This window comes from Mustela putorius, unplaced genomic scaffold (assembly GCF_011764305.1).
Source record: "Mustela putorius furo isolate JIRA1106 unplaced genomic scaffold, ASM1176430v1.1 tig00000095_pilon_pilon_pilon, whole genome shotgun sequence".
Lineage (NCBI taxonomy): Eukaryota > Metazoa > Chordata > Mammalia > Carnivora > Mustelidae > Mustela > Mustela putorius.
In genome coordinates, this window is record NW_025421280.1 from 6,178,485 (window position 1) to 6,204,432 (window position 25,948).

The 25,948-nt window shown below is 37.5% G+C and overlaps 1 protein-coding gene across 2 annotated transcripts in view; it reads left to right on the plus strand.

The window, feature by feature from the left end:
• The window catches only part of SUCLG2 (succinate-CoA ligase GDP-forming subunit beta), a 267,081-nt gene that overhangs the window by 142,390 nt on the left and 98,743 nt on the right, over positions 1-25,948 (plus strand). For both annotated transcript variants that reach the window (XM_004738325.3, XM_013053676.2), the window contains exons 7-9: positions 5,276-5,372; positions 17,609-17,770; positions 19,970-20,112. In XM_004738325.3, the coding sequence (XP_004738382.1) occupies positions 5,276-5,372; positions 17,609-17,770; positions 19,970-20,112 (402 nt within the window). The remainder of the gene's footprint in view (positions 1-5,275; positions 5,373-17,608; positions 17,771-19,969; positions 20,113-25,948) is intronic.

Here is a 25,948-nt window from a genome sequence, read left to right on the forward strand (position 1 = left end):
ACAGAACAGCGGTCAGCTGCTGGCAGCAATTACAGGGAGAGGGAGTGTGAAGGACAGCACGATGATCTGTTGTAGGTGTGTTGGAATTTGTTCACCTGGGGACAGCTGGTTATATTTGCACAGTAGAAAGGAGAATATATGTGTGCTGGAGTGGTACATTGGGAACCTCTGCTTTGGGAAGCCTTCTCAAGCCACAGAGGTCAGCGACATGTTCCAGAAAGCCGGTGTCCAGTAAGCAAAGGAAGCTCCCCAGAAGAGATGACATTTAAATGAGCAACAATTACTGATCCTTTGATCAAGAAATGGTATCTTTGAGCCCCCTCAGATTCAGTGTGACCTTGAAAGTCACTTAATTCTCATCGAGGACATGGTTTAGGCATCTGGATGCAGAGCTCTTATGGATGAACAGCTTATAACATGATCATTTTGTAAAGTTATTAACATCTTTCCTGTAACTCATGCCTGTTGTCTGTGAACACAAGATATTCACATTAGACTTAATAGCAACAACAAAAAGTACCACCTTGCACAAAAACTACCAAGTATGTGTTCCTGACAAAATTCATTTCAGCAAGAATTGGATGAAAAGACTAAAGCCACAGGGAAGCTGAAAATGACTAAAAATTCACAGATTTCTCAAGTGTGTCTCAGTTATACTCTATATTATTAATTTCTGAAAACACAGACACCATGAATTGCCAATATGCATCTTTATTTAGTATTTAAGCTGATGAAAAGATTTGATGGGTGCTGTTAATAAATAATTCACTAGTGCATCTGAGAACGGTTTGTCCCCCCGGCTGGCTTTAAAAACTGTAAGTGTTGATGATATTAGTTCCTGGAATAAAACAAAAATATTTCTAAAAATTTTAACTTGCTAAAACGTTTTTGAAGGTACTTGTAAATTTGTCAGGGTTTTGTACATATGGCTCAAAGGATAGTTGATTTTAGGCATCTTAATTTTTTTAATTGCTTAGCAAACCACCTTAAAATAACATTAATTGGTGGCAAAAGAAAAGAAAACAAATTTTCTGTACAGTGTGGTTTTGAACTGAGGAAGTAGGTGGCAGTAGGAAGCTGGCTGACTATAAGGTAAACAGCAGAATGTTTTCTTTGACTTGTGTTTAATTTATTTTAAAAATTTGAACATGTTTAGAAAGCTGGGGAGCTAACCTCAGCTTGCCCCAAGGCCTGCCATTTTCTATTATTACACCTGCTCAGACTGACACATTTTCCCTGCGTAGCCTTTATAGCCATTCACTGGATGGCATCTGGAATAAGGTACGTTCAGTCTCCAAGCTGGGCAGGTTCTCCCTTTTAGATGGTACAACACGGGCGCCTGAGTGGCTCAGAGGGTTAAAGCCTCTGCCTTCGGCTCAGGTCATGAACCCACAGTCGAGCCCCACATTGGGCTCTCTGTTCAGCAGGGACCTGCTTCCTCCTCTCTCTGTGCCTGCCTCTCTGCTTACTTGTGATCTCTGTCTGTCAAATAAATAAATAAATAAATAAATTTTTAAAAAAGATTTAAAAAAATAAATTAAAAAATTAGATGGTACAACACAGATTTTATAACACATTTCCCTTAGAGATCTTACAACATAAATCTAATCATGCTTCAGTCCTTCTCAAAAAAGTGTTTGGAGTCTTTCTTTGTATGGTCATAAGTAGTTATAATGGTGAATATAAGCCAAATGCTGTGTTAGTGCACAATTAAAATGGCATTCATGTTTAGAAAATTCAAGTCTCATGGTAAGCTTGGTTGATACAGGCTTCAGTTTTGAAGTGACCCAGGTATCCCCTGACAAATGAATAGATAAACCAAGTGTGGTATGTACATGCAGTGGAAGGTTGTTCAGCCTTGAAAAAAAGGGAGGATCTGACAAGGTGTGGATGAGGCTTGAGGACAATGTGCTAAGTGAAATTAGCCAGTTACAAAAAGATAAGTATATGCATGATTCCCTTTCTATGAGGTCCCTAGACTCATCAGAAGCCTAGTGACAGAATGTAGAATGGTCGGATCAGGGAAGGGGAACATGGAGAGTTGTTATTTGATGGGTATAGCATTTCAGCTTTGCAGGATGAAAATGTTCTGGAGTTTTTCTGGTGATGTTGTGAATAGATTGGAGACTGCCAAAGTGTACACTTAAAAAAAGATTGAGATTTAATAGTATGCATTTAATAGTACGTGTATTTTAAAAAAGAAGAAAATTTTAAAGTACCTGGGATAATATCTTGTATATGTATGCACCCAGAATTTTTTTTTCCATTTTAGGGTTTCTCCTTACTATTAATCATTGATTGAGCCAATATCTATTGTTGACTCTGTGCAGAGGCTATAAAGGTCCAGTTGGTGCCCCCATGCCCAGGACAGACAGTGTGCCTCTTTCATGTGGCTTACATTGCAAGCTCTTATCGATGGCCTAGGAAATCCCTAAAAATACAGATCTATTTTGCACTGAGTGACTTATCAGCTTTACACTAGCTCAAATAAAATACATTTGGATAAAAAAAAAAAAAGTAAACATGTAATAAGAGAAATCTTAGAGCATTTGAAAAAATTGGAAAATTGTTTTTCCACTCTCAGGGTAGGACCAGCCTTCTTAAAGTCTGACCTAAAGCTAGAAGCCATAAAAGAAAAGAGTGACATTATTATTACTAGATTCCATGTGGCAGAATTAACAGACACATGGATGAAAGACAAATGTTAAAGGAGAAAAATATTTGCAATTTATATGAGATGAAGAGCTAACTTTGACGTGTAAAAATGCTTCTTATAACTCAGTGAGAAAGAAGACTAAAATCACAACAGAGAAATGGGCAAAATTCAGAGAAAAGGAAATAACAAATGTCTCTTAATAAAGAATATTGAATAAAGCTCAAATTCATTAATAGTAAGAGCAGTTCCAATCAAAGATCTATATGAGATACCCACTCTTACCTGGCGTACTGGTAAAGATTGAGATAGCTGATGGTTGTGCATAGAAAAACAATTTCTCTGATACTGAGTTGCGGGCTGGGAAACTAGGGAGAGCTTCTACCAAGAATAATAAAATGATTTTTTATTATTTAAAATTTCCACACCCCTTTTTTGCTCCACTCTGGGTAATTTATCCTACAGATTTTCAATCACATGTATAGCGCACATACAGAGATAGAAAAGGCTGCATTTTAAGTAATGTCAAAGGATTGGAAACCAAATGGCTATTGTTTAAGAGACAGGCTGAATTAACTATGATATATTCACGTAAGGTATTAGGTGATCACGTATAAGAATAAGATCACACTATTTGTGTTGCCGATGAAGGCTTTATAAAATCATATAAGTAAAGAAATAGGGGCACCTGGGTGGCTCAGTGGGTTAAAGTCTCTGCCTTCGGCTCAGTCTCTGCCTCGGGCTCTCTGCTCAGCAGGGAGCCTGCTTCCCCCTCTCTCTCTGCCTGCCTCTCTGCCTACTTGTGATCTCTGTCAGATGAATAAATAAAATCTTTTAAAAAAATCATTTAAGTAAAGAAATAAGGTATAGAACCAAGTTTGTTTTTTTTAAAAAAGGCAGATGGAGACTATGCATATACCTGTCATTGAATCAGTGAGTATGACGTGTGTGTGTATGTATGTATGTATGTATGAATGATGGCTGCTGTAGGATGAGCCCCCGGGAGCCGTGTGGCTGGGCAGCCCGGGGAAGGTTTAGAGGGAGACTCTTGCATGCCTTGGGAAGTTTATATCATGGACATACATTATCTAGGCAGAAAAAAATCAATATTAAAAAAAATATTCAATCTTACCCATTTTGTATGTTTCTCTATGTGTAGAGACCTGGATTCAAACTAGGATTTAGGAAAGTTTATAAATATACATAAAATAAGTAAAGACAGCATGAATTTCATTTCCAGGAGTTCTTCAGTCAATACTGGAACAAAGAAAGCTCTCTTAGCGTTCACCACAGTGGGACTTTGTTCTAGGGAATTGGTTAGATGGTGCGAAATTTCAGGGTTGAGAAATTTGGGGGTGGACCGAGAGGTAAGGTAGAACGAAAGTGTAACAAGAAATTTGTTGCTCCCTGCATGCTGGCAAAGCGAAGTGAGGCAGTGGTTACTGCACCATGGGATCCAGAAGGTAGAACCTCTGGTGGGTCTCTGGTGGTTGCTAAAGCCAGAGGAGAGGATGCTTCTGCAAGACAGAAAGAGAGGGGACCCTAGCTTTTCCCTTTCTCCCACCTCTCATCTCCTACCACTGCTTCCAGTTGGCTGAACTGAGCTGGAAGCCATCCAGCCCAGAAGCCTTGGAAACTCAGTCTACAAGTGTCAGCTCCCCAGATACCCAGAGTAGGGAGGGGGAAAAGCCGGAAATGGATCTGAGGGCAAAGACGCAGAGCTGGAACAATGAGCGAAAATATTGCCAAGGGAGAATGATGGCTAGACCAGAAGGTGGAGCCGAGAATGAAACTCATGCCCAGCACCGAGCCATGGACACATAGCAGTACTGAGTTACAGCACAGGCTGAGTTCTGTCTAGGTGTGAGCCTTCCAGGGTCCTATCAAGCCCCCATTCATGATGACTTCCCCTTGCCCCACTTCACACAATGCCAGCACGCTGTGACAGATGCCATTCGTAAAAGTTGGTTGAAAAGAATGAGTGAGTGAATTTCAAGCAGCAGGAAAAATGAAGTCAGGGCATAATATCAGGGAGACTCTGGATATTGTTCTTTATGGTTTATGCCTTCAGGACAAACTGTTTAGTTTGAACTGTGCCGTTCCCTAACTCTACCGTGTAGGACTTTCATCTTCCTGGCTTGCCACAGTTTCCATTAGATACTCCATAATTGTCGTTTCCAGATTATAGGTTTGGACTGATGAATGTAATAACTATTTTATTCTAGCATAATAAGGAAAACATGGTCATTATAAACTCTCACAATTGTGTTTACCTTTTACTTAAATGGAGCTTGTTTGTATTAATGATTGTGGCTCATACTGCAGTGTAGCTCAGCTAATAGGGACATGATGATTTACAAAAAGATTAACGTTTTTAGACCAGACTGAAAATATTTTTGTTTTCCTGATAATGGTCTTTCCTGGTGTCTGGAGGAAAGTTGAGCAGTTCCTTCTAATGAATAGCAGTGGAAATTAAAATAATTGTGCTTTTCTCTTTTTCCCTTCAAAAAACCTACCTGAACGTAAAGACATGACTTGCTATTTTTAAGGTTTCATTAATCCAGCAAAATAAATGTTCTTTTACTGCTTTGGTGTAATTTTGTTGTACTTGATCCCATTTAGGCTGCAGATCAAATTAAGAAGCTGTACAATCTCTTCCTGAAAATTGATGCAACTCAAGTGGAAGTGAATCCCTTTGGTGAAACCCCAGAAGGACAAGGTAACCAAAAAAAGAAAAAGAAAAAACAAACAAAAAAACCACCAGCAAGAACAACAGTAACAAATGAATGTGATTATTTATGCAAACTATTAATTAAATTGGACAAAAGACTGTAGCAGCAGCTTTGCATTCATTTCATTAATTTACTTTCGGCCGTGGTCTCAGACACTCCTGTCCTGCGGTTAAACACGTCAGCCCTGGAGTTGGTTTGCGTCGCCATGCCAGGCCTCAGGGGAAGCGCCTTCTTATTTTATTTAGAAACATCCATCCACCGACACTCCCTTGTTTTTCCAGGGCCTTTCTTGCTTATACTGAGGTAAAATCCTGGGTAGCAACAGAAGTCTCTGCATTGGAGTGTAATGAATGCACCTGCTTCTAGGGAGGTGGAAATGCTTGAAAGCTGGTATTTGATAAGTTCCTATTATTTTGATAATAAAAGCTTGTGAATCTATGTGTGTTTGGTGGTAGAGGGTGGGGTATCAAGTGGTTAGGACTGGGATACATGGAATGGAAGTTGCACGGACCTTATCTTTTTTAGCAAATTCACCCCCAGTGTCTTGTATACTGTCTAGCATGTTGTGGGCCATCAGTGAATACAAATTTACTATTGGGTAAATTGGGTGATCTGCTCTGTGCAAGTACAACCAAGTTGCCAGCCAAAGCGGGCATAGTATGGTGCTTTACAAAGGGGACTGAGTTCAGATTCTGAACCTGCCGTATCCTGGCCTCAGACCTGGGCTAAGCCTTAGAGTTTGGTTTTTGTTTTGTTTTTAATCCAAAAGAGTGGTAAAAATGATAACTGTCTTGTAGAGTGAAGTGACTGGTGTTTGTGTATACATTCAATGTCAGGCACAAAACAGACCAGTCCCTGACATTAATAAGATATAGGTCCTCTTCTCAGGTAATCCAGGAAGAACAGCCAACAAAAAAATGTTTAGGACCAGAGGGCTTCCCAGGTGAATCCTATCAAACCTTTAAATAATAGTTAATACCTATTTGTCTCAAACTATTCCAAAACTTAGAAAGGGAAGGAAGGTTTCCAAATTTATTCTGTGAGGCCCAACACTACCTTGACACAAAAAATTATGATGAAGATACCACCAAAAAAAACCACAAATTATAGGCTAATATCGCTGATGAACATAGATGTAAAAATCCTCAATAAAATACCAGAAAATCAAATTCAATAATATATTAAAAAAATCATTCACCATGATCAGGTGGGATTTATTCCTGGGACAGAAGAGTAGTTCAATATTTGTAAATTAAGTAGTATGATACATCACATCAATAAGAGAAAGGATAGAAACCTTAAGATCATTTCAATAGATGCAGAAAAAGTATTTGACAAAGTACAACATCCATTTATGATAAAAACCCTCAACAAACTAGGTTTAAAGGGAATATATCTCAACATAATAAGATCATCTCTGAGAAACCCATAGCTAATAGCATACTCAGTGGTGGAAGATTGAGAGCTTTACCTCTAAGATCAGGAACAAGACAAGGATGTCCTCTCACCAGTTTTATTCAACAGAGTACTGGAAGTCCTAGCCACAGCAATGAGGCAAAAATAAAGGAAATCCAGATTGGAAGGGAAGAAGCAAAACTTTCACTATTTGCAGGATGACATGATGCTACACATAGAAAACCCAAATACGACTCCACCAAAAAACTGCTAGAACTGATAAAGGAATTCAGTAAAGTAGCAGGACATGAAATCAATATAGAGAACTCCATTGCATTCCTATACACTGATAATGAAATGGCAAAAAGAGAAATTAAGAAAATAATTTCATTTATAATTGCACCAAATAGTAAAATACTTAGGAATGATTTAACCAACAAGGTGAAAGGTCCTGTACTCAAAAAAACCTACAAAACATTGTTGAAAGAAGTTGAAGATGATACAAATAAATGGAAAAAGATATTCATTCCATGTTCATGAATTGGGATAACAAATATTGTTAAAAAGTCCATATACCCAAAACAATCTACAGATATAATGCAATTCCTATTAAAATACCAACAGCATTTTTCACAGAACTATAACAAATATTCCTAAAATTTGTATGGAGAAACAAAAGTCCTTAAATAGTCAAAGCAATCTTGAAAAAGAACAAAACTGGAAGTAATCACAATCCCAGATTTCCAGATATAACCCAAAGCTATAGTAAACAAAACAATATGGCACTTGCACAAAAATAAATACACAGATCAATGGAACAGAAACCCATGATTATACAGTCAATTTATGACAAAGGAGGTAAGAAAATGCAATGGGAAGACAGTTTCTTCAACAAATGATGTTGGGAAAACCAGACAACTTCTATGCAAAAGAATGAAACTGGACCACAGTCTTATACCTTATACCAAAATAAGCTTGAAATGGATTAAAAATCCAAATGTGACATCTGAAATCATAAAAATCCTAAAAAAGAGCCCATGAAGTCATTTCTCTGACATTGGCTGTAGCAACATTTTTCTAGATATGTCTCGAAGCAAGGGAAACAAAAGCTAAAATAAACTATTGGGACTATATCAAAATAAAAAGCTTTTATACAGCAAGGGAAACCATCAACCAAACAAAAAGACAACGAATGAATGGGAGAAGATATTTATAAATGGTATATCTGATGAGGGGTTAATATCCAAAATATATAAAGTACTTATACAGCTCAACACCAATTAATAATGGGCAGAAGACATGAATAGACATTTTTCCAAAGAAGACATACAGATGGCCAACAGGCACATGGAAATATGTTAAGCATATCTTCATCAGGGAAACAAATCAAAACCCCAAGGAGATACCACTTCATACTTGTCAGAATGGCTAAAATAAAAAACATGAGAAACAAATGTTTGTAAGGATGTGGAAAAAACCCCTGTGCACTGTTGGTGGGAGCGTAAGCTGGTACAACCACCATGGAAAACAATGGAGGTTATTAAAAAAATTAAAAATAGGATTATCATATGACCCAGGAATTCCATAACTGGATATTTATTTACCCAAAGAAAATGAAAGCACTAATTCAAAAATATATGTGCACCCTTACATTCATTGCTGTATTATTCATGATAATCAAGATATATGGAAGCAACCCATGTACCCATCTATAAATGAGTGGATAAAGAAGTGGTCTGTACAAACACACACACACACACACACAGTGAAATATGACTCAGTCATAAAAATGAAATCTTAACCATTTGCAGCAACATGAATGGATCTAGAGTGTATCATACTACGTAAAATAAGGCAGACTAAGACAAATACTGTATGATATCACTCATATGTGGAAATTAAGATAGAAAACAAACAACAACAAAAAGGGGACAAACAAAATAGACACTTAAATACAGAGGACAAACTGGTGGTTGCCAGAGGGGAGGTCAGTGTATGTGTGCGTGAGGGTAGTGATACCTGAAATAGGTGAAGGGGATTGAGAGTCTGCTCACTGTAATGAGCACTGAGTAATGCATGGAACTTACCTGATTGTATTGTACACCTGAAACTAAAATAACACTGTATGTTAGCTATACTGGAAGTACACAATGGGGACAATAATAAGAGTACCTACCTTAGAAGATTGTTGTGAGAATAATTAATGTTCCTACAACAAGGCTTGGCAGATGGTAAGAGGTACAAAAGCATTAGCTATGATTATATTATTATTTCTTCTCCTTCTGAAAATCAAATCAGATAATGGACATTGAAAGTAAAAACAAAAAAAAAGTAAAACTCCATACAAAAATTAAGGCTTTGCTTAAAATTATAATCGTCACCAATTGCACTGGAATGAATGAAAGACAGTCCACAGTCCTGGTCTCCTTCCATGAGTCTTGTGGCATTTCTGATGGAGGCCCCTGTGTTTGTCTAATAAATTCTCCATTTTCATGTAAAAACAGTTAAATTAGGGGCAACTAGGTGGCTCAGTCCGTTAAGCATCTGCCTTCAGCTCAGGTCATGATCTCAGGGGCCTGGGATCAAGCCTCATGTGAGGCTCCTTACTCATTGGGGAGTCTGCTTCCCCCTCTCCCTGCTGGTACTCTTGCTCCCTCGCATGCACTCTCTCAAATGAATAAATTTAAAAAATTGAAAAATTAATTTTTTAAATTTAAACTAGATGATAGCTCTAAAAAAAGGGAGTATTTCAGAAAAGGTATGGATTTCAATCTATTTGTCTATTTTTTGTTTTTTGTTATTTTTTTTAAATTTTAGGTTAGGACCGATGAATAATGTTTAGGAAGCCATTGAAAATAATATATTTCATGGTTTGCACACGTGACCACCAGATAAATATCTGTGGTAGGTTATTTATAAGCAAACTACCTTTTATTCATAAATATTTTTAAAAATTCTGTTTGACTATAAAATCATTAGTACTTTATATAGAGAAGAAGTGAAGTGGAAGAAAACTGTTTTGAGTTCATATGACACATACTGTGGTAAGCTTTTATATATATTCTTTCTTATTACTTGTAGCAATCCCAAAAAGTGTGGAGTTATTGTCTCCATTTTATAGAGGATTAAAAATTAATGTGACTCTTCCATAGGCATCCCATTACTGGAGCTGGGATTTGAACCTGTGTCTCTCTCAATACAGTGTGTGTTGATTTTTATATGCAAGACTGCTATTTTACCTTTTTTCTCTCAAACTAGTAATTTATTTTTATCAGTGTGACCTATACGTAGTTTCCAGCTAAGTAGAAATTAGTCAGAATTCATGCTGCATCGAGTGGCTGTTAATTAAATCCCAGAAACAAAAGGGAGGGAAGTTGAGTATAAGTGCTTCAAAGTCATGGTTTGCTTTTCAAGCTAGTATTCACAAGTGACCTGATTATTTCGTATCTAAAAAGGAAATTCAGCCAAAGAATTGGTTAAAAGTCAGGCTGTAAAACTACTTTCATTTAAACCTTTGGTAAATTGTCAGTCACAGACAGTAGTCTGATGCAGGCAATAATAGTGCAAGAAACTTTTCCTAGAATGTATTTGTAAAACCTCATGAAATCAGAAGTTTTCTTTTTAATTATCAAGAGAAAGGAAAATTCTTGAGCTTTTTTGAAGGAATCATCATAAAATACATTCTGTGTATTTGGTTCATTAAAGCATAAGTCTTATGTGATATTTTTAAGAGCAAAATTATCTTTAGCTATTAATTTGTTCATTGTACCATAAAAGTTCAGCTATTGAATTATAATCACAATTAAATGAGTGTGTTGGTTTATAACTCTAATGAGCAGTAGTCAAATTAAACCCAATTAGGAAACGGTGATTAATGACCAAGTGTATAAATTGATCTTCATCATTGTCACAATCCCCTAAAGCAATTCTTTATTTAGAAGCTGTAAAAAAAGTCATTTATATCCTAACAGTATTAATAATCTTAATATTTATAATGTGAATATTTAATTTTTTTCCATTTAGATCAGTAAGAGTAGAACATAGAACATTTCACATTAAAATTTGATTTAATAAGGACTTAATTTAGAAGTTTAAGGAGCTTGGCATCACACTAAACATTTTTTACTTTATGGGGGCGCCTGGGTGACTCAATGGGTTAAGTCTCTGCCTTCGGCTCAGGTCATGATCCCAGGGTCCTGGGATTGAGCCCTGCAACAGGCTGTCTGTTCAGTGGGAGCCTGCTTGCCTTCCTCTCTCTCTGCCTGCCTCTCTGCCTACTTGTGATCTCTGTCTGTCAAATAAATAAATAAAATCTTTTAAAAAAAAATAAACATTTTTACTTTAAACTTCTCTATTGCAAAGCTTCTTTTTAAGAGAGTTTCTTCTGTCTTCCATTGGTTAATGAGGAATATTTTTTAAAAAAAAATCCACGTGACTGGTTGTATAGTTGCACAACAGATAATACTCAGTTGGATGAAAAACAATGATCTTGATAACGTCTATGCTGCTTGGTCACCTATGGGAAATTTTTTTTTTTTTTTTTATTTTTTTTTTTTTTTTTTTTTTTTAAAGATTTTATTTATTTATATGACAGAGAGAGATCACAAGTAGGCAGAGAGGCAGGCAGAGAGAGAGAGAGGCGGAAGCAGGCTCCCTGCCAAGCAGAGAGCCCGATGCGGGACTCGATCCCAGGACCCTGAGATCATGACCTGAGCCAAAGGCAGCGGCTTAACCCACTGAGCCACCCAGGTGCCCCGGGAAATTTTTAATATGGCGAAACAAATGCAGTCCCAGAATTATTTTTAACAATGTGATTAATAATTTGATTCAAAGAATATAATTTGGCACTATTGACTGTATGTAGTTTAGTAACTATTAGAATTATAATGGTTGTTAGTGACAAAAACCCAACATCAGTCTAGTTTTTGTTAAGAAGCTTCCAGGTCAGGTAAGGATACTTACTTTCCTCATGTAACAGGGAGTGGGCTGGTTGAAGGCATGAAGCCCTGGTCTTCTAGCCCGGTTGCCTCTGAATTATTTCTTTTTTTGTCGGCCAGGCTCTCTGGAGGGACAGCTAAGATGGCTCCCATTTTTCATCATTCTCTTCCGGCAACCACGCAGCAATCTCTTCAAATGATTCTGATTGGCCCTACTTGGATCCCATATTTGTATTTAGGCCAGCCACTGAGCTGGAATCACATGTATAAGAGAAGACAGTTTCTCAATGGAATCAGGGATAGAGTCACATGTCTACCAGAATGGTCTACATTTTATTGAAATGAAAATAAGCTGTTAATTAAATAGTCAAAGAGAAATTAACTCGTTTCCTTACTTGTCCAGTTGTGTTGCCAGAATTCATTAAATGTGTGGCCGAGTTCTCCCTGCTCAGCAGGGAGCCGGCTTCTCCCTCTCCCACTCCCCTTGCTTGTGCTCAATCTCTCTCTCTCTGTCAAATAAATAAAATCTTAAAAACAAAAACAAAAACATGTGACCAAGTTAGAAGCAAGGTTTTCTTGGAAGAGCATGCGACTCTTGATCTCAGTCAGGTTCATGAGTTTTGAGTCCCACATGGGGTGCAGAGATTACTTAAAAAAACCTTTAATTAAAGCAGGGTTTAAAAAAAAAAAAAAAAAAGCAGGGTTTTCTTTATCATTATTTATCTACCTATCTTTTCATTCATTTGTTTTACAAGCCGCTGTGAGATTTTATGCTCTATTCCATTTCTTCCCACTTTCAGCCAGACTTGGTGTCTCTAAAATAGTGTTTCTCAATGAGGAGGGTAGACATCGTCCCCTCAGGGGATGTTTGGCCATGTCTACAGACATTTTTGTTTGTTTGTTTGTTTGTTTGTATTGAGGTATAACTGACATAAAGCCTTATATTAGTTTCAGGTATACAACACAGTGATTGCATGTGATCCCCACACTGAGTTTTGCTAATATCCATTTTTGTTTATCACAACTGGGTGTGCAGGATGCTACTTGCCTCTTGTGGGTGGAGGCCAGGGATGTTGCTAAATATCCTACAGTACACAGCACACCCCTACCCCCAGTAGACAACGATCTCACCTAACCTACCAATAGTCCCAAGATTAAGAATTCCTGCTCAGCCCAAATCCATTCACCAAGCTATTGGAATGAAACTCAATTTAAAACAGTGACTACCTGGCCAAGACTCCATGAGAACTAAGGCTGAGTGATCCAAAGTTAACTCGCACATCAGATCCCTCTTGCTTCAGATTAATTTCCCTAAATAGCCACCCTGTTGCTTCGTGTTAGCAAGTGCCCATGTTGTTGGTGGGTGTTTCTCTCTGTTTCTCTCTTTATACACAAGACTCTATTTTCAAGAACATTTTCAGTTCTCTACCTTCACCCGAATCCCCCTCCCGCCTCACATCTATTTTCTATTTTGCAGCAACTCAAAAAAAGTTCTAAAAAGTATACAACTCTTGGAACATCAATATTTAATGGAAAGGGGACTAATTTGAAAGTATCAGCATTTTAAGGCCATCACGGCAAGGTGCATTTCAATAGCATATTATGGTTATTTATCACAAATCAAGTGCAGTACATTGCTTGAAGACAGATTATTTTTCAAACTAATTATGACAATCTTATTTCCTGCTGTTTTTATGTTTCTTTTATGTGTGAGTCTCCGCTCTGAAATGTATTTTTCTTTTGTTTAATTCTGTAGCACATTCTTCTGTTAAAACTCTAGGGTCAGAGGCTGCTAACTGCCAGGCAGGTTCTTCATCTAGGTTGGTGAATTAGCAGCTCACAGAATCCCACACCACGAAACAAAAAAACAAAACTCCCGATGAATATAAGTACCGCAGCTGTCTTTGATATTTGTTCAGAAGGAAAATTCATTTGTATAATCTATCAAGCATGTAACAATGTGCTTTTGATGGTGAAAATTGTTTTATAAATATTAATAGGTATGTTTTTTCACCCAATTTGTACACAGAATGGCCTTTGTTTAAGATGAATTTTCTATAGAATTGAGGTTTCATTAATGTGACATTGAATATCTTATGTCTGAACCAAGTTCGGTACCTTGAAAAATACATTTTCGTGTAGTTTGTTGTTTTAATAAATGAAAAAGCTAAGGTTTGAGCAAGCAAGTTTATTTTATTGCCCCACTGTTGACATAGCCATCAATCCATTTTTAACACCCTCATTCTAAAAGTGTACTTGGACAGGTCTTACAGGGGGGAATAAGCATATAAGAGTGAATCAAGATTCAAGGATTAATCCACTCCTTTTGTGCAAGCTGCAACTTTTTGTTTATTTCGTCCCTTATGCTCTTTTATTTTCATGCCATTAGATACACTTTCCTAAGTTTCTCTTTCGCTGTAATAAGTATGATACCTGTGACTATTACAACATGAGAAGTGTGACTTAGTGGGAATTGGCTGTCTTTTTTCTGTAAAGGACCATAGACTCTCAATTATGAGTCATCTCTGCTGTTGCCTTGGGACAGCAGCCATAGAAATATGTAAACGAATGGACGTAGTTGTATTCCAGTCCAACTCTATTTAGGAGAATAGATAGCAAGCTGTCCCAAGGACTATCCTTTGCCACAACCGGACTGAGATTTTCACTTGGGGCTATTTTGTACCAATCTTTAGCCACCTGGGGCCTTATGGAAAGGTGTGGTGTGATTTGAGGGTCATCAAAGGCATCTCTTTCACCCTCAACCTTTAGGCTAAAATCTCCTTGACTAGTCACACTGCCTGAAATGCTAACCCTAAAAGTCCTTCCCATGGGAAATTCTTACATATTCTGAACATGGCATTTCACTGAAAATCACAGGTAATCTGTACATCTGTAAACTCCAGGAGGCATTAGTTTAGATTCACTGTAAACAGAAGTCTAGGATTATAAGGGAATGGGACCAAAGACAGGTCATTTGTAGTATAGGACAAGGCTATGGCCTGGGCTGCAGCATTAGGAAGCTGAGTATAATGGCCAGTGTCTGTGCTGCGGAGGGCTTTGCACGCAGTCCCAGCTTTGCACACAAACACCACGCACTAGAAAATACTCTGGCTTTCATTTTATAGACCAGGCCGCTGGGCTTAAGAGAGGTGACGACAGCTACCTGACTCTAAAGCGTCCGAATTATCGTTCATACCCAGGTGTGTTTGATGCCAGAGTTCACTAAGTGGTGAAGTTCAAGGGGAAACATCCGGGTGATACCGCGTTATACACTGAGATACTGAGGCAGGAAAGCACTTTGTATGTTTGGGACTCCTTTGAAAATATTGAGCAGGTGTAACAAATATGCGTCTGAAGGAGTCCCTGTACCTCCTTAAGGAGTTCTACTCTCCCTGGGTTCCACCTGCAGAAAACGATTAAGGCTTTGAGGGTGACAATTCAGTTTTGGGTCACTCTTCTTAATTCCTGAGTCCCCTCGCTTCCTACATACGTAGTGTCTGTTACTTCCCAAAGCACTAGGATATAACGTACACTGGCCTCGTTATGCCATTTAGTTTTCTTTACAAAGAGGGAACAATGGGCAAGGGGCCATTGCAGAGAGGTCATTTTCCCACAAGTCTAACACCTGTAGGTGCACCTTGATTTCCACCTGTAGGCACCCCTTTTATATTTATAAAAATTTATTAAATTTACAAAAAAATTATTAAAATTTTATAAATTTTTTATAAAATTTATATTTATAAAAATATAAATTATATATTTATATTATCATCTTTAAGCTCTGATTTAATTCTCAGGTTTCCCCCAAATAGTGCACTCATTTCTGTCCTTGGCATATACATCATACTGCAGGAAAAAGCGTCTTTTGTAAATCTGGCTTTGCAGAGGGTAGGTGGGGCTGTCTCCTGATCTTCGCATGCATATCCATTAATTATGTTCTCTCAAGTAGCTTGGAACTGTGTCTGTGTAAGGGGCAAAGATCAGCCTGGACCTATTTTGATTTACTAGTTTATTGATCTTGACCAAGAATTCTTTTATTTGAAACTCTTCAGTCAGGAAGTCAATTTGATAGCCTTTGCCCATCTTGAAGGTGTCGGTGACAAGTAGTCTTGCCAGTGAGTAACGGACGAGCTATAATTACTAATAAATTAATTAAAATTTATTTATAAGCCTAGTGGAAAGCCAAGAATGAAGTTGCTTTCCTATTGATTATTATACCAGTCATTAACTGCTGACAAAATGCCACTGTAGCAAGCAGAAAACGTTGGCCAATTCCTTTGGTAATTGTAGGATTCCATCATTAAGATTGCAGTATTCTGGACAGTAATTACTCATTTGCTCCGTGTGTTCACAGTGTGTGAGTAAAGTGGTTGGACATTTTGTGGCAAGACTAAGGACTCTGGCAGACATTAACTTCTATATAAGATCCTCTCTTGCCAGTCAGTGCTACTTTAAATAATTTGTGGTTTGGGTTTTTATTTATGCTAAGTATTCTTAGATGTTAAAATGCCAGTTCTGCATAGATTTGTACCAAAGTGCCTCATTTTTGTGGTAGAGAGTCCCTTGTATAAAATCTCTAGAAAGGGTGTGTAATTCTAGGATGTTGTAATGTGACAGTATTTTCTCGTCACTGTAAGCAAATGGGATTAACAGACCATGGTCATTGCTCTTGAATGAATTATTCCAAGTTGCTTCTCTTCAAAGAAGAAGGTGCCTTTCAGCCATGCAGGAGGAGAATGGGTCATTTCTCTAAAGTCTAAGTCAAAGATCCCTATCAATATCCGAAGTAGAGTAAGTGAAGGTTAGAATGGAATGTCATTGTGGACAACTAATCCCCAAAGGGATATAATAAACGGGGTCAGATCCCAGAAACCTGCATATCACCCCTCCTCACTGCAGTCTCTCCCTGGCAGTTCATATAGGAGATATCTTGTAAACCAAAGAAAACGCTCTCCCTTCAGTGCATCTGTATCACTTGGTTATTTTCAACTGTGTCCAGTGCTCTTGGCCATTGAGAGAGTGGGAGATTTCTACCTGCACCAGAGACTAGAGACAGGAGTGCCAGGTAATGCCTGGCCACCTTCTACCATGTCTCATCTGTCTGTCTCTTAGTGTTCTATAACTTGGATCAAAAGAGTCATATCGTGCACACATCAGGTTGACGGTCCTAGTTTGAGCTGACCCCAAAGTTAAGTATATCCATCAGTTTAGGGATTGTTTTTTTCCATTTTCTAAATAAGAAAACTGAGACCCAAAGAGGAAGTAGGTTATTATTATTATTTTTTTTTTATCAAGTTACAGAGTTAGTTAAGGATCAAATAAAAAACTTTTGATTCTAACCTGGTGTTCTTTGCATTGAATCTTACAGAAATATTAGTGAGGATACTGATTAAATAGAAATTTCTCTTTGTAGCATCAGAAGGACAAAGGAGGACAGTGGGTTTAAGCATTATTATCTAGTTTCTCTTTGCACAAAAGGTAAAAGCGATGATTAGTGGTTACATACTAAAAGTAAGAAATGTAATAAAAATGGCAAATCAAAGCTGTATGTAGATGTGGCAGTCTATAGCTTTTATTTATTTTTTTGACAGCCTATAACTTTGCATGGGTGACCACAACTTATATTATTATTTTATTAAACAGAGACCAACAGGTATAGATTACTGTGCTCTTTTTTAGAATGTAATGAGAACAGGGTGTATGCCACCATATTTGTCCTTGTAGCCCTAAAGCTTAAAATCAAGAAAGCTGTAACAGCTTCTCCTGTCCCTCTCCTGAGAGAAAAATGACAGAATCTTATTTTTCTTTCTTCTCTGCCTGCCAGCCTAGGGAACTAATTTGTATAACCTTAAGAGATATTCATGTTTGTGCCTTTTTTCCCCCTTATTTAGTTGTCTGTTTTGATGCAAAGATAAACTTTGATGACAATGCAGAATTCCGACAAAAGGACATATTTGCCATGGATGACAAATCAGAGAATGAACCCATTGAAAACGAAGCTGCCAAATATGATCTAAAATATATAGGACTGGATGGGAACATTGCCTGCTTTGGTAAGAATGTAGTTCTATCAAAAGCATGATTTGTGGATTTTTGTAGAATTTTAAGTAGTCCAGATTTCTGAACCTTTCTGAAATGGTATTTCCCAGTAGCCAGTGGAAATAGGAGTTTCTATAGCCCAAAAGTCTTGGGAAACAGTTTCTGAGTTTCTTCCCAATGTTCATTTTGCCCGGTGGTCACTGGTTTAAAGCAGGGTTTCTCAAGTCTGACGCTATTGACAATTGGGGTGGGAAAACTCTTTACAATGAAAGGCTGGCCTATACATTGTGAGATATTTGGCAGTGTCCCTGATCTTTATGCGCCACTGGGACACCCCCCCCCCCATTGTTACAACCAGAGATGCCATGAAGCACTAGCAAATATCTTCCGGTAAGCAAAATCACCCCAGCTGAGAAATACTATTTTAAAACATCTCAGTTAAATTTTGCTTAATAAAAATCAAAAACCTTGCTGCTCCAATCAGAGTTAATATGCTAGGAAGTCTTTTGAAATTTGGTTTTAAGATAAAATTTCTCAGAGGAAGTAGAAGAGAACATATACTTGAATCATTATACTGTAGTTTCAGCTTTTATAATAACCAAATGATAAAATGTTTAATCCATTATCCAGTTTATTAATAAAACAATTGATTTTATCATACTCATCTAAATTTGTGAAAATGGCTTATTCAGCTGAGATAAGAATGAGCCTATAGAGGCAATACAATTTCTGTTATTGTCCACAGCTTACAGAGCTAAGATTTATACACATCTATGTTTCTGGTGGAACCAATTCATTGCACTGGAAACTGAGGTCTTAATCTTAATGGAATTAAAATAAAAAAGATTTGTAGCTCATTAAACCAACAGGATTATTATATTCAGAATTGAACAGACCTCATCCAGTAGTCTGCTGAGCCATACAATAGAAAATGACATCTAATTACAAGTGATAACCAAAAGCTCTTGCTTTGTATTGGAGTAATAACTGTAATGTACCAGATCACTCACATTGTTCTGATCTTGATAAGCTAATGTGCTCTCAATATTTGTAGGCATTTAGAAAGGAGAATGATATAATAGTGTGTTTAGAACAAATTAAATACAGATTCTTTGTAGCCTCTGTGGGAGTATGCATGATTTGACCAAGTTAGCAGCCTCAAAAGCGACGATTAACACATTTCAAATTGTTTTAAGATCGTATATAAACCGTTTTTGTTGTAGTCACCCGAACTTAATTAAATTAGTCATAGTTCACAGGCTTGTCTGGGGAATTCAAGGGTCAGAAAAAGTGAAGTATATTTTACCTTGAGAGTTTCTGCTGTGTTCAGGAGGTCTGCTTTTTTATTTTTTTCCCTTTCTAACCTGAGGAAAATAATTTCATGTAATTAAGTATAAGAAGCTAAAGAAGTACAATTGGTCAATAAAACTCAGCTCTGGAAAATAAGAATTGCAGTGTTAAAACTCTTTATTTATTTTCTTCTTTTTTTCTTAAAAAAAAAAAAAAAAGCCCCTACGAGTAAGCACATTTCAGTTCTAGTTTTAGTGATCAGGTTACTAGTGAACTTTTCTTTTATTAATTTGGAGAAGGAACAGAGGGATAAGACTATTATTTTGATGCTATCATTTATTCATTTGTTTTCTAAGTTAATCCACATTAACCTATTATACGCATGGTTGCACTGAGTGTAGAAAAGTATGGAGCCCTATTGAAGTGGGGACCCCCGTGGCTCAACCCCAGAGGGATGCTACATTCAAAAGATCATATTCTCAGCAAGCCAAAAATTCAACAAATTCCATTTTTTACTCCGGTCTCTTGAGGATATTTAAAGAAGGAAATTCACAGACGCAAGCAACTTCTTGCAGCCTTCCTTGGTTCTCTTGAGTTCTGTTGTTTTTTCCAGAACCCAAAACTCCCTCTTCTACTAGCCCAAATTAATGATGTAAACCCTTCTCCTTTGATCTGTTTCCCAGATTGATTTAGCTTCTCAACAAACCTGTCTTCATATTCCCAGGTTTTTTTGTTTTGTTTATGCTTCGTGTGCACATTTCCTGATTTGTTCTAAAAGTCCATGAATTTACCTGGTTCCAGGCAGGACAGATTGACCTGGGAGAGACAGGGCTCTCTTTGGTGTGATGAGGGAAGGAAATGGTTCATGCGCCCTTTCGTGTTGCTAAATTCATCCTGTCTTGTGTGCCATTTACATTTCCTAGTGAACGGTGCTGGACTAGCCATGGCTACTTGTGACATTATCTTCCTGAATGGTGGGAAGCCAGCCAACTTCTTGGATCTTGGTGGTGGCGTAAAGGAAGCTCAAGTGTATCAAGCTTTCAAACTGCTGACCTCCGATCCTAAGGTAATCTCTGTCTTTGTAGGGAGATTGTGTAAGGTGCTGATTTTTCCCGGTCAAGAACTGCCTTTTTCCTGCTCAGTGGTGATAAGCCAACACCTTTACATGGCAGCCGTAGATGTAAATCCTGTTTTACATCCACTTGGAGTATACAATGGCTTACCCATTTCAGGTGAAAGGCTTGTAGGTGCCTCCAGATTTTATTTCAGATGCTGTGCTTCCAAAGTTCTGAGAGACAGGAGGGAATAAAAAAGGGGGAGTGCACCAGACAGTGAAACATTGGTTGACATGAAACATTATTTGAATAATGTTTACTGAAGCGATTAGTCCTGCCCTTATGTGACTTAGAGGACCGAGTCTCTGACTCCTTCCATAACGTGCTGCAAGTGTTATCATACAGTTGGAGACAGAAGAAAATGAAAGGATTACAAAACTATATGCCACTAGAAAGTAATGACCCCACATTCTTCCATGTGCTTTTTAATTTTCATCGTGTGTAATATGTGCTAGCTAGCATAGAATGTTGCTTTATGAGCCTATAATATAGCTATCACACCCATGCTAGCACATAGTAGGGCTTCAGTAAATTCTTTTCAAGTTCAATACCTATATGCTTTGTTTCAACTGCTGGTACTCACTTGTCTATGACAACAAGGCTTAGATGGACATTTACGACAAGGAGAAGGCTAACATGTATTGAATGAATGAATTATATATATCATTTATTTCCCTTTACAGTTCTGTGAGGTAGTGTCTGTGCCACCGCCATTTGACTTTAGACTTTGAGAATCTTGATACTGTTAGAGTATCTGAGACATTCTCTTGGCTCTTAATATAGCTGAAGACCTGGGAAATGTGAACCATCACTAGGAAAATCATAAATGAACATGAGACCAGATTTCTTTTTAAAGAAATGTGGTCTGAACTTAATATGGAAGCTTCTCATTAATAAGTACCAACAGTAGTCTTTTGGTTCACATATATGAAATTTTGTTTTATATTAGTAGTATACTTGTCTGTTTTCATTATGACTCAGGTGGTTGCTCACCTTACATTTTTGCTCACTCTTGTCCTTCTGATTCACAAAATAAGTGGTAGGGTATTATCAGCTGCTAATCTTCAGTTCTCCAGTGCTTTCCAGGAGGAGCAGAGTCATCAAAATCTGAAGTCACCCAGCCATGAAGAAAGTGTTTGCAATTGGTTTTCTGTTTATATAAGTACCTTGTTCTCATTGGTTAAGTAGGAATTTTATCAATGGCTTCCCAGTCATTAATTTATTTAACCTTTCTTCTTCTTATTTTCTTTTTTTAAAAGATTTTATTTATTTATTTGAAATACAGACAGAGAGAGCAGGAGTGAGAGAAAGGGGCTAGAGAGAGAGAGGGAAAAACAGACTCCTCACTGAGCAGGGAGCCTGATAGGGGCTCCATCCCAGGACCCTGGGGCCATGACCTGGTCCAAAGGCAGATGCTAAACCAGCTAAGCCACCTAGGTGCCTCTTCTTATTTACTAAATGAAAGAATCATTTTCCTCCCAAAAAGTGTCCTATAAATTGAAATCTCTAAATACCATGGATATAAGTAACACACAGCTCTTTAAAGTGCATGAACCACAAAGTATTCAGAGAACAGGGCAACTGTGATAAAATACTGAAGTTTTAGTGTCTACGGAAATTCGGTGCTAAGAATAATAGAGAGCTATCGAGGGAGTAAATCTACCAGGACAATCACTGCATTTTCTTTGGAATGTCTTTTCTTAGCCGCTGATCTGGAATTTTAATTTTGTAAAATGCAGGAAGGGAAGGAAAAGTCACTTGCAGAGCCATTTTTTTTTTTTTTAAACAGTCTCTGAAAAAATTTTGATTTTACCCTATGGAATATTTTCAAATGCTTAGAGTATTTAAACTTTTTTGAGATTGCCTGTCATCTTGGATAGAGAAAGATATGTGGGAGTTATTTTATTTTTCTCATGCTATATCAGGAAAATGAATGCATAGCTCATCTCACTGTAAATTTTCCAAATCTTGAAATTTGGACAGAAAAAAAGCATAGAAATGTAATGGGTATTTTCAATCCTGGCATTGTTTAACAGATTTCAGAGAACAGAGACTTAAAAATACTATAGATGAATTGACTTGATTTTGCAAGAAAACTGATAGTAGTTCTAGCAGTAATTATTTCAGGTAGAACCCCATTCAGCTGCCCAGAAGTAGAGAATCCCCAAAACCCTAAGCTAATTATTACAGAGGTATTGATTTTCTTGTTAGATGTAAGGATTAGTCAATTGAATTAACTGAAACCCAAAATTGCAAAAGGCCCGTTTTTGTTAAACTTGAATCAACTGATAGTAACAACTACTTGTTCATCATATGTGTGAACCAATTCTATTGATCAAGTAATAAATGTTATAAATGTTATCATTCAAGAACAATATTATGGGTTGACCTATATTTATACACATAATATCAGCCATAGAGCTGAAACTTATATTTATTTTGCTTGACTCTTAGCCCAAATGCTGATACACACTGAGACTTAACACAAATGCCTTTATCACTAATGTGTTCCTTATTTGATTGTAATATATGCGAAACAGAGCTCCTCTGCCAAACTGTCTAAAACAAGAATCTTCAAGATAGCTCCCTTATAAAACAGAATTACATTAAGTCTTTTTTAATTTTCTTATTTTCAAGTTGGGCTAGAAATGAGAGAAAGGGAAGAGAGTGTGTTCTTCTGGTGGTATAATAGATCTGATCTCCATTGTTTTTACCATATAAAATTCTAAGCACTAGCATTCTGTAAATCATGAGGAGTAAAAAACCATGTAAACTAAGAAGTAGAAGTAGGGTGTTTGTGGTAATCTGTAAAGAATTTGAACACACTTAATGGAAAAGCCCTCCGAAGAGTGTTATCCTTAAGTTTTTGTCTTTCTAAAAAATGCTTGGGTTTTATTTCTAATTCAAAACTTGGAATTCCAAAGGTGTAGAAAATGAGTACGAATGACATCTGGAGTACGTAAAACATCTTACACAAATGGATAAAAGGAAAAGACAGTTGACAGGGTTCTCAATAGTCACCCCAACTCTTTTGGACAAAGTAAAGCAAATTTGTTGCCTCTGAAGGCCTGATTTCAGAAACCAGTAGTGCATGATTGATAGTCACGAAGTCACTGCTCCTGATGTGTCCATGCTTCTGGTTTAGATCTAACTCAGAGTCATGTTTCAACACTCTTTATTTTTTAACTTTTATTTCTTTAAATATTATTATTTTCGGTTGCAATATAATTAACGTATCGTGTTTTTTCAAAGCTCTTTAAATACCCAAGAAGAAATGTTCCACATAAGCCCTAAGTACTAGTTCAAAAAGGAATGTGTTCTTCTTTTTTTTTTTTTTTTTTAAAGATTTTATTTATTTGACAGAGAGAGAGATCACAAGTAGGCAGAGAGGCAGGCAGAGAGAGGGGAAGAAGCAGGCTCCCTGAGGAGCAGAGAGCTTGACGCAGGGCTCGATTCCAGGACCCTGGGATCATAACCTGAGCCCAAGGCAGAGGCTTTAACCCACTGAGCCATCCAGGAGCCCCAAGGAATGTGTTCTTAATGGGGCTCTGGTGCCAGACTGCCCAGGTTCCAGTCAAATCTTTACCACTTACTGCTTGTAGGAGCTTGAGCAAGTAATTTTATTTCTATATATCTCAGTTTCCTCATTTATATAAAATGAAATAATAACAGTACTTATTACCTCATAGGGCTGCTTCATTTCTTTCTTTCTTTTTTTTTTTTTTTTTTAGTATTTGGAGTTCAATGTTATTAAAATTTTTAAATTGAGATATAATTGATTACATAACATCATATAAGTTTGAGATGAGTAAAGTGTTGATTTGGTACATCTGTATGTTGCAGTATGATCACAGTATAGCCTTAGTTTCCATCCTGCTCTGTAATTATGGTTTCTTTTTTGTGGTGGGAACATTTACCCAGAGAGTGGCTTATTACATTAATTAAGATACACATATACATTTCCCATTTAAAGGAGGAATAATTTTATATGATGGTATCATTTAAAATTCTTAATAAATTCTTCTTGAAGTATGACCTACATACAGAACAGTACGCAAATCAATAGCTTGGTGAGTAATTATGAAGTGAACATAGCCATGTAACTGGCAGCTGGGTCACAAAATAGAACATGACCAGTGTTAAGGACTAAATTTTTACATCCCACCAGAATTCATATGTTGAAATCCTAACCCCCAATGTGATGATATTAGGAAGTAGGACCTTTGGCAGATAATTACATCATGAGGGGGAGTAATACCCTTATAAAGGAGACCCCAGATAGCTCCTTCACCCCTTCCTCCATGTGAGGGTATATCTAGATTATGGCCGTTTCTGTACCAGGAAGTGGGCTCTCAAAAGACGCTGAATCTGCCAGTGCCTTCCTCTTGGACTTGCAGCCTCTAGAATTGTGAAAAATAACTGTTTGTTGGGGCGCCTGGGTAGCTCAGTGGGTTAAAGCCTCTGCCTTCGGCTCAGGTCATGATCCCAGGGTCCTGGGATCGAGCCCCACATCGGGCTCTCTGCTCGGTGGGGAGCCTGCTTCCTCCTCTCTCTCTGCCTGCCTCTCTGCCTACTTGTGATCTCTGTCTGTCAAATAAATAAACAAAATCTTTAAAAAAAATAAATAACTGTTTGTTGTCATATCACTCCATCTATGGTAGTTTGTTATAGCAGCCTGAGCCGACTTAGACAACCAGCATCTCGGAAGCAAATAATGCACTTCAGCTCCATGTTTCTCCTTCTTTGCTTTGCCCCCAAAGGTAATATAGTTGTCCCAACTTCTGTCATCAGTTTCTTTTGCCTTAATATACATTTCAGCTGAGTATAAACAGGATTGTAGAGCTTTTGTGTTAGCCATCTGTCACTTAACTTTTTTTATTAATTATTTTTATTAACATATAATGTATTATTTGCCCAAGGGGTACAGGTCTGTAAATAGTCAGCCTTACACACTTCACAGCACTCACCATTTCACATACCCTCCCTGATGTCCATAACCCAACCATTTTCTCCATACCCCCCACCCTCCTAGGAACCCTCAGTTTGTTTTGTGAGATTAAGAGTCTCTTATGCTTTGTCTCCCTCCCGATCCCATCTTGTTTCATTTTTTCCTTCCCTACCCCCCAAGCCCCCTACTTTGCCTCTCAAATTCCTCATTTCAGGGAGAGCATATGATAACTGTCTTTCTCTGAGTGACTTCTTTCACTCAGCATAATACCCTCTAGTTCCACCCATGCAAGTGGCAAGATTTCATTTTGATGGTTGCATAGTATTCCATTGTATGTATATACCACATCTTCTTTATCCATTCATCTATTGATGGACATCTAGGTTATTTCCATATTTGGCTATTGTGGACATTGCTGCTATAAACATTCAGGTGCATGTGCACCTTCGGATCGCTACATTTGTATCTTTAGTATAAATACCAAGTAGTGCGATTGCTGGGTAGGGTAGCTCTATTTTCAACTTTGTGAGGAACCTCCATGTTGTTTTCCAGAGTAAAGCTGTACCAGCTTGCATTCCCACCAGCAGTGTAGGAGAGTTCCCCTTTCTTCACATCTGCACCATATTCTGTCATTTTGTGACTTAATTTTAGCCATTCTGACTGGTATGAGGTATCTCACTGTGGTTTTGATTTGTATTTCCCTGATGCCCAGTGATGTTGAGCATTTTTTCATGTGTCTGTTGGCCATCTGGATGTGTTTTTTCAAGAAATGTCTGTTCAGGTCGTCTGCCTATTTCTTGATTAGATTATTTGTTCTTCGGGTGTTGAGTTTTTAAGTT